Below are 10126 nucleotides of genomic sequence, written 5' to 3' on the forward strand. Positions count from 1 at the left end.
ATATAATTTTTCTCCTTGCTACTACATGCTTTCAAAAGAGTGTAAATATACAAAAGTCAAAATAAAAAGTTTATAAAATAAAAAAATAATAATTTGATAGATCGAGAAAGATAATATGGCACAAAAAACAAGAATTTAAATAAAAAATATCATAAATCTATCAAACTCTAATAATATATCATGAAAAAGATTTTAATAAAAAAATTATAAATAATATGAAAAATCAACTTTGAAATTGATGATGAAATGTCAATAAATAAGCATGTTGTTTTGTTGAGGTTAACTTTTTATATTCTTTATAAATTTATATTTTTAAGATATTTTAATGATACCGAATTATCATTTCTAGTTTTTTATATCATGTCATCTTGTTTTTTTAGCTATTAGATTGTTTTTGTTTTTCATATGGTTATTAGAACTTTAAAAAACATGCATATTGAATTTTATATATAAAAACTCTTGGGAAATCATGTAGATGCAAGGAGAGAAATTAAATTTATGAGTTACCCAGGCAGCAACCACGCAACATATTTAATTACGCATGTAGTGCCTGAACTGTGCTAGTTTGGGAATTATGTTTTAAGCGTTGTGCTAGTCTACGAAAAAACCCTCACAATTAAGATAATTAAACTAAACTGAAAACAAAAATAACCCTTCAGTTTTACTTGGAATATTGAAAACCAAACCACATACGTACTTTCTTCATTTGTCAAACTTTTGCCTCTTTCAATTTCAAATCTTGCCTTCTTCGTTGACTGTAATATTAACAACTAACCAAAATCGAGGCGTCCTTATCTTCCACCCACCACACAGGCGCCTCTTTGTCAGCTTTATATATGATCCGATCCCTAGTAGTATGAAGTATTCACAAAGGAGCGTTGTTCACCTTGATTAATTAAGGGTTCGATCATTTTGTTAATTGTGTGTTCAAAAGAGTGAAATTAATCCAAAATACCAAGTATGGGCAACACTTTAGGTGGGAAAAAGACTGCAAAAGTCATGAAGATAAATGGTGAAACATTCAAGTTCAAGACACCAGTGAAGGCTGGGGATGTAGTTAAGGACTATCCAGGGCATGTTTTGCTAGAATCTGAGGCAGTTAAGCATTATGGTACTAGGGCAAAGCCATTGGAAGCACACCAAGATTTGGTGCCAAAAAGGCTCTACTTCCTAGTAGAGTTGCCAGAGACTCCAACTGAGAGGGTTCCAAGAAGGGTTCGTTCAGGGATTAACATGAGTGCTAAAGACAGGCTCGAGAGCCTAATGCTCTCTAGGAGATCAACATCTGATCTTTCGATAATGAAACCTTCTAGCATTGTCTCCGAGGAGGCAAAACGTGGTGCAATGAGGGTGAAAATGAGATTACCAAAGGAAGAAGTGGAGAAGTTGATGCAAGAAAGTAAGGATGAGGCTGAGGCGGCTGCTAAGATTCTGGATCTCTGCATAGCAAACACCGCAGGTGGCAGCAATAATAGCTCTCGTGAAATTGCACAAAATGGTCAAGAGAGTGGGTTGTCGCAACAAGTTCATTGGAAGAGCGGCCACGGGAGAGTCGGCAACCAAGGGATCATTAAGGCACGTGAGGTATGTTCATTTCGACATCAATCCTGATTTTGTGGCATGTTCACAGGTTTTTGCCTTTAATTTTCTTTTATATATATATAATGAATTTGAGGTCTCGATTATAAAATATTTTTTGGGATTTGAAATTTTTTTGGTTCACGTCATGTGGTTTGATTATTTGCAAATGTGAACTCTTTCGAGCTAGGGAACTAGTATAATAATAATAATAATAATAACAAGAATAATAATAATAATAATAATAAAAGTACTTAATGAAGGTTCTAGTTAACATTTTCTTTTTAATTGAGGTTTTAATTGAAATTTTGTGACTTAAGGTTGGGGGACACGGTTTCATTAAATTATTTTCAACCAAAATTTGACTTTCGTATCAAATGGAGGTGGATTTAATTTTATTTTGTAATTAAGTAGTATTTTTAGAGAGTTTAAACCTAGACCCAGTAAAAAGACGACAGGCCACTAATAAAATAATATTATGGACTGACAATTAATTTAAATTCCAATAGCTAGCCTGTACGTTGTCGATGGCGTCATGCATGCACTTATCCTAGATAATTTACTATTACACATACACCAAAATGCAACTTGTAATTTTCTTTTCTGATGTAAATCTTTCTTTATTTTATTCATTCCAAAAAGAAAAGCTCCGAGTCGTCCATTGTTGAATTTTATAATTAAATTTGAGTTCATCTAAAAGTTTAAATGTTATAATGTCTGATACATTCTTAATTTATATATTATTTTACTTATTTATCTTATACGAGCTGCTTGGTGATTATAACTAAGTATTTAGTTGAGCACGCCATCAAAACAGAAATTGCCAACGTACGTATATGAACCATTAATTAATTAAGGCTCGAATGTACAAAGAAACCCTGAATTACCGAGCATTTTAATTTACATCCCTAGCTATTATGTTTTCTTTTGATTTTTATACATGACCATTGAATGTTTGAGTTAAGATTTCTGTTCTTGTTATTTATTATCGAACTTCAGCTTGAAATACCCAAATCTAGTAATGTCTGGACTATATATTTTATGAATAAACAATTTTGTTCGTTTTGTTTTGCAGAAGCGAGTGAGTTTCCTTCCTTTCAGCGAAGGAGAGATGCAGATAGCTGTGGCTTCTTATTAGCAAATGATCCAAATATGCAATCAAGAAAAAGCAGTCTTATTAAATAAATTAGCAAAGCGATCGATCAAGAGATAACCTAGCTGCTCGCATTCCCTCTACGTCAGCCTGCTGATTCCCATTTACCGCAAATATATATATTCGGTTTTATGTCTTGTTCTTGTGCATAAAACCCAAGGAGCTTTGAGGTTTTGAGCATTATGAAAGAGCTTAGAGTGCTGATCAGAGAGCTGTCTTTGGCCGTAAATTAATTATTTTGAGAAACATTCCACAATCACTCTAGGATATATAGCTAGAGTTATGTTTGTCTTCTAATCACAAAATATATGTTGTATTTTTTGGGAGTGATCTCTTTTATTAGCAATAACAATCACAGTTCAACAGTAAAAGTAATATAAATTTACTTGTCAACTTTATCTAACAATTGATGTTTCTTTGACATGGTAATAAAACTTTAATAATTAAATAATTAATAATTTAGATTTTATTTTCTATATTCTTACAAATTAAATCAATAAAATTTAATACATGATATTGATTGATAAGATATTGATTGATGTGTTTAAATTTCAAGTTTAAAAAGCTTTTATGGATATATTAAGGAGTAATATAAAAATCATTCATTTGAGAAAGTATTATTTTAAAGAGTAATATTAAAAAAACACCATTCATTGAGATTTACTAAATAGTTTAGATTTTAATTTGAGATGATTTCTTGATATTTATGTATTGAAAATGCAAAAGTCAAAATGAATAAATAAGGTATTTAGCATGAGAAAGAATTTTTTTTTCTGGTGTTAATATATATATATATAAACATAATTTATTTATTAAAAAATTTGATTCGATAAAAACGTGCATAAAGAAGAAAATATTCGGACCTATTTAAAGGACTTTTTTTAAGAGTATATTTATATAAATCCATTTTTTTCTGATTTTCTACAATTTATTTTATATATTATTTTCGAGCTCATCTCTTTATTCAATGGTAAACATGAAATAATACAAATATTGAATGTACTGATGAAATAATAAATTCAAATTTATTGAATGCACGGGGTTATAATCTGCTCTTTCATATGCTAAGAACTTCGAATCCAAGTTTACCAGCTATTCTTGCCAACGAAGGAAAAAGATCACAGTGCAAAGCATAATTTGGTTTCTTATTCCGAGGTCGCAATTGCACGTGTATAAAAAAAGAAATGTACAAAGACCTCTCGACAAGGAATTTTTATTCCCTCGTATATAAGTTTCTTGTTTGGGCCCCACTTTGCCCATACACGAAAGATTCCACCCAAATGAAGAAAAAAAACAAGAAGGGAAGAGAGAGAAATTTACTGGGATTGGATGGCGTCCCTCCCTTCCCCACTAATCTCTCTGACTTCCTTATTCATGAACAAATGATTATGAATGACAAGAATGCAGTGATTCAGTCCATGAAGACCATTGATCAGGTACAGTGAGAAAGTATGAAGTCATGGCTTTTCGGAATCTTTTCTTGTATTGTTCTGGAGAAACAATTGTTGGGGAAGCATTTTTCGGGCCGCCAAGTATTCCAGATGCCTTAACCCACGTCTCTAAATGCTTGTCCCATTATGATGCTCGCTCTCCTAATTTCATTATTACATCAACAAGTACATTGTGTAATGTCAGAAAGCATTTCTCTTTTTTTTTTTAAAAAAAAAGCATTTCTCTTGCCCTACCTGCGTTTATCGTTCGGGTGAAGTGGAGTATTCCAAAATGTTTTTTAAAATTTAAAATAAATTAATATAATATTTTTTTATAATTTATTTTTGATATAAATATATAAAAATTATACAAAAGTAAATAAAAAGCATCAATCTATTTTCTTCGAGTAAAAAATAATTTAAAAAAATATTATAACACAAAAACTAAACACTCACGTAAAGAAAGGTGCGTTGCTTGTTATATAGGGAGATTCCCTTCTTCTTTTTTAAAGCTACCCCACTCTTTATCATCTCTAGTAACTTGATATTAACTAGATTGATCAAGTATCTGATTTTTGTGAGAGGAATAATTGATAATCTTGTCGAGGTCATATCTATATCAAAGAAGGAAAACAAAATTTAAATGTGGTCTAAAAAAATAAAAATAAAAATTACAAACCACCTTCTTTGTATTTTGTATGAGAGGAATAATACATAATCTTATTTTTTTTTGGATTTAATTTGTTTTTATTTTCTAAGCAAATGTTTGATAGAACTACATATCTATTATTGAGCCCATCTAAGATGACTTAAGCTAATATTTAAGACATTCAGAATATACATGTGCTGGCACTTATTCACAAGCCTAGTTGAGTATAGTTATAATTGTTTTTTAAATATTTTTTTATATTAAAATATATATTTTTTATTTTTAAAAAATTATTTTCAAGATCAGCACAACAAAACAATCTAAAACATACAAAAAAAAAATTAAATTTTTCCAAACATTCACTTTTGTTTGGTCTCAAAATAAATAAAGTGTTATCCTAAAAAAAAAAATTAAATTTTGATCAGTTATTTATGTTAAAATTAAAAAAAAAATACAAGAATTGTACATCATCTTTATTGTTTCATCCTAGGATGAAACAATACCAAACAAAGCACAAAGCATTTCCACTTGCCAGCTATCCAACCTAGACAAGGCATGTTTTAATTTATTTAGTATTATAGTATTATATTTTGTTTTAATTATTGTGCTGTGTGGTTTTAAGAGATAGACAAGAAGCATTACTTGACAGCTTTGCATTTAAGAAGAAATTTTTTTTTCCCCCCCAAGAAGATAACAGATCTCATGATAAATTATTTTATTTTGAATTAAAAGCAAGGATAGCCGGCTTTGAAAATAGATCACACATGCTGCCCACTGCTCAGCAGCCTAGCTAATGCTGGAATGAACTGCTTACAGGCTGGTTTTATGGACTGTCCCACGGTAGTCTGCCCTTGAATCCTCGGACGAGTCTTTTTTTGGTTTGGGCTTTGCCGCTTTCCTAATCACCAAAAACAGAATCAATTTATAATTAGGAATTTCGATTAGTATTGCTGGGTTGGATTTTTTTATATTTATTTGGTAAAAAATTTAGGTATTTATTATCTATTATTATTTATTAATCAATAAAAAATAAAATAGTAAATATATATATCATTTTAATGTTTATCTAGATTTGGGGGAAAGTTGAAAGTTAATTTAGCCTTTTAGCAATCCACGTATCTACTATATATCTTCCTTGTGAATAATAGATTGGAAAGTTGAAAGTTAATTTAGCCTTTTAGCAATCCACGTATCTACTATATATCTTCCTTGTGAATAATAGATTGGAAAGTTGAAAGTTAATTTAGCCTTTTAGCAATCCACGTATCTACTATATATCTTCCTTGTGAATAATAGATTGGAAAGTTGAAAGTTAATTTAGCCTTTTAGCAATCCACGTATCTACTATATATCTTCCTTGTGAATAATAGATTGGAAAGTTGAAAGTTAATTTAGCCTTTTAGCAATCCACGTATCTACTATATATCTTCCTTGTGAATAATAGATTGGAAAGTTGAAAGTTAATTTAGCCTTTTAGCAATCCACGTATCTACTATATATCTTCCTTGTGAATAATAGATTGGAAAGTTGAAAGTTAATTTAGCCTTTTAGCAATCCACGTATCTACTATATATCTTCCTTGTGAATAATAGATTGGAAAGTTGAAAGTTAATTTAGCCTTTTAGCAATCCACGTATCTACTATATATCTTCCTTGTGAATAATAGATTGGAAAGTTGAAAGTTAATTTAGCCTTTTAGCAATCCACGTATCTACTATATATCTTCCTTGTGAATAATAGATTGGAAAGTTGAAAGTTAATTTAGCCTTTTAGCAATCCACGTATCTACTATATATCTTCCTTGTGAATAATAGATTGGAAAGTTGAAAGTTAATTTAGCCTTTTAGCAATCCACGTATCTACTATATATCTTCCTTGTGAATAATAGATTGGAAAGTTGAAAGTTAATTTAGCCTTTTAGCAATCCACGTATCTACTATATATCTTCCTTGTGAATAATAGATTGGAAAGTTGAAAGTTAATTTAGCCTTTTAGCAATCCACGTATCTACTATATATCTTCCTTGTGAATAATAGATTGGAAAGTTGAAAGTTAATTTAGCCTTTTAGCAATCCACGTATCTACTATATATCTTCCTTGTGAATAATAGATTGGAAAGTTGAAAGTTAATTTAGCCTTTTAGCAATCCACGTATCTACTATATATCTTCCTTGTGAATAATAGATTGGAAAGTTGAAAGTTAATTTAGCCTTTTAGCAATCCACGTATCTACTATATATCTTCCTTGTGAATAATAGATTGGAAAGTTGAAAGTTAATTTAGCCTTTTAGCAATCCACGTATCTACTATATATCTTCCTTGTGAATAATAGATTGGAAAGTTGAAAGTTAATTTAGCCTTTTAGCAATCCACGTATCTACTATATATCTTCCTTGTGAATAATAGATTGGAAAGTTGAAAGTTAATTTAGCCTTTTAGCAATCCACGTATCTACTATATATCTTCCTTGTGAATAATAGATTGGAAAGTTGAAAGTTAATTTAGCCTTTTAGCAATCCACGTATCTACTATATATCTTCCTTGTGAATAATAGATTGGAAAGTTGAAAGTTAATTTAGCCTTTTAGCAATCCACGTATCTACTATATATCTTCCTTGTGAATAATAGATTGGAAAGTTGAAAGTTAATTTAGCCTTTTAGCAATCCACGTATCTACTATATATCTTCCTTGTGAATAATAGATTGGAAAGTTGAAAGTTAATTTAGCCTTTTAGCAATCCACGTATCTACTATATATCTTCCTTGTGAATAATAGATTGGAAAGTTGAAAGTTAATTTAGCCTTTTAGCAATCCACGTATCTACTATATATCTTCCTTGTGAATAATAGATTGGAAAGTTGAAAGTTAATTTAGCCTTTTAGCAATCCACGTATCTACTATATATCTTCCTTGTGAATAATAGATTGGAAAGTTGAAAGTTAATTTAGCCTTTTAGCAATCCACGTATCTACTATATATCTTCCTTGTGAATAATAGATTGGAAAGTTGAAAGTTAATTTAGCCTTTTAGCAATCCACGTATCTACTATATATCTTCCTTGTGAATAATAGATTGGAAAGTTGAAAGTTAATTTAGCCTTTTAGCAATCCACGTATCTACTATATATCTTCCTTGTGAATAATAGATTGGAAAGTTGAAAGTTAATTTAGCCTTTTAGCAATCCACGTATCTACTATATATCTTCCTTGTGAATAATAGATTGGAAAGTTGAAAGTTAATTTAGCCTTTTAGCAATCCACGTATCTACTATATATCTTCCTTGTGAATAATAGATTGGAAAGTTGAAAGTTAATTTAGCCTTTTAGCAATCCACGTATCTACTATATATCTTCCTTGTGAATAATAGATTGGAAAGTTGAAAGTTAATTTAGCCTTTTAGCAATCCACGTATCTACTATATATCTTCCTTGTGAATAATAGATTGGAAAGTTGAAAGTTAATTTAGCCTTTTAGCAATCCACGTATCTACTATATATCTTCCTTGTGAATAATAGATTGGAAAGTTGAAAGTTAATTTAGCCTTTTAGCAATCCACGTATCTACTATATATCTTCCTTGTGAATAATAGATTGGAAAGTTGAAAGTTAATTTAGCCTTTTAGCAATCCACGTATCTACTATATATCTTCCTTGTGAATAATAGATTGGAAAGTTGAAAGTTAATTTAGCCTTTTAGCAATCCACGTATCTACTATATATCTTCCTTGTGAATAATAGATTGGAAAGTTGAAAGTTAATTTAGCCTTTTAGCAATCCACGTATCTACTATATATCTTCCTTGTGAATAATAGATTGGAAAGTTGAAAGTTAATTTAGCCTTTTAGCAATCCACGTATCTACTATATATCTTCCTTGTGAATAATAGATTGGAAAGTTGAAAGTTAATTTAGCCTTTTAGCAATCCACGTATCTACTATATATCTTCCTTGTGAATAATAGATTGGAAAGTTGAAAGTTAATTTAGCCTTTTAGCAATCCACGTATCTACTATATATCTTCCTTGTGAATAATAGATTGGAAAGTTGAAAGTTAATTTAGCCTTTTAGCAATCCACGTATCTACTATATATCTTCCTTGTGAATAATAGATTGGAAAGTTGAAAGTTAATTTAGCCTTTTAGCAATCCACGTATCTACTATATATCTTCCTTGTGAATAATAGATTGGAAAGTTGAAAGTTAATTTAGCCTTTTAGCAATCCACGTATCTACTATATATCTTCCTTGTGAATAATAGATTGGAAAGTTGAAAGTTAATTTAGCCTTTTAGCAATCCACGTATCTACTATATATCTTCCTTGTGAATAATAGATTGGAAAGTTGAAAGTTAATTTAGCCTTTTAGCAATCCACGTATCTACTATATATCTTCCTTGTGAATAATAGATTGGAAAGTTGAAAGTTAATTTAGCCTTTTAGCAATCCACGTATCTACTATATATCTTCCTTGTGAATAATAGATTGGAAAGTTGAAAGTTAATTTAGCCTTTTAGCAATCCACGTATCTACTATATATCTTCCTTGTGAATAATAGATTGGAAAGTTGAAAGTTAATTTAGCCTTTTAGCAATCCACGTATCTACTATATATCTTCCTTGTGAATAATAGATTGGAAAGTTGAAAGTTAATTTAGCCTTTTAGCAATCCACGTATCTACTATATATCTTCCTTGTGAATAATAGATTGGAAAGTTGAAAGTTAATTTAGCCTTTTAGCAATCCACGTATCTACTATATATCTTCCTTGTGAATAATAGATTGGAAAGTTGAAAGTTAATTTAGCCTTTTAGCAATCCACGTATCTACTATATATCTTCCTTGTGAATAATAGATTGGAAAGTTGAAAGTTAATTTAGCCTTTTAGCAATCCACGTATCTACTATATATCTTCCTTGTGAATAATAGATTGGAAAGTTGAAAGTTAATTTAGCCTTTTAGCAATCCACGTATCTACTAATCCCCAACCACTGGTAGTAGGACATGTGTGCTATATATATATATATATATAACATCTGCTACAAATAAAAAAGAAAATCAAGTCCAAAGTCAATAAAAATCATTAGCCTTGGTAATATATATATATATATATATATTAATCCATATTCATAAAACGTTGAAAAAGAAGAAGACCAAACTCACACAAACAATAGCAGCTTGCAACAGAACATCCAATCCAAGTTAATTATTAAGAAATAACTAGTAAATTTGACAATTTCAACAGTCTGTTTAGCATACATGCCATGCCATGATAGATTAACCGAAGAGTATTAGCCTCAGAAATATGGATTAAAACCCCACC

General features: G+C 30.0%; 1 protein-coding gene across 1 annotated transcript; it reads left to right on the top strand.

Moving 5' to 3' along the window:
• Window positions 1–815: 815 nt before the first annotated feature.
• On the top strand, window positions 816–3088 carry LOC105119838 (uncharacterized protein At1g66480-like). The gene is made up of 2 exons (XM_011018033.1): window positions 816–1584; window positions 2654–3088. Exons 1-2 carry the CDS (start codon window positions 961–963, stop codon window positions 2714–2716), a joined length of 687 nt encoding a protein of 228 aa, XP_011016335.1. The 5' UTR covers window positions 816–960; the 3' UTR covers window positions 2717–3088.
• The last annotated feature ends 7038 nt before the right edge of the window (window positions 3089–10126 follow it).

This window comes from Populus euphratica, unplaced genomic scaffold (assembly GCF_000495115.2).
Source record: "Populus euphratica unplaced genomic scaffold, PopEup_1.0 scaffold3690.1, whole genome shotgun sequence".
NCBI lineage: Eukaryota > Viridiplantae > Streptophyta > Magnoliopsida > Malpighiales > Salicaceae > Populus > Populus euphratica.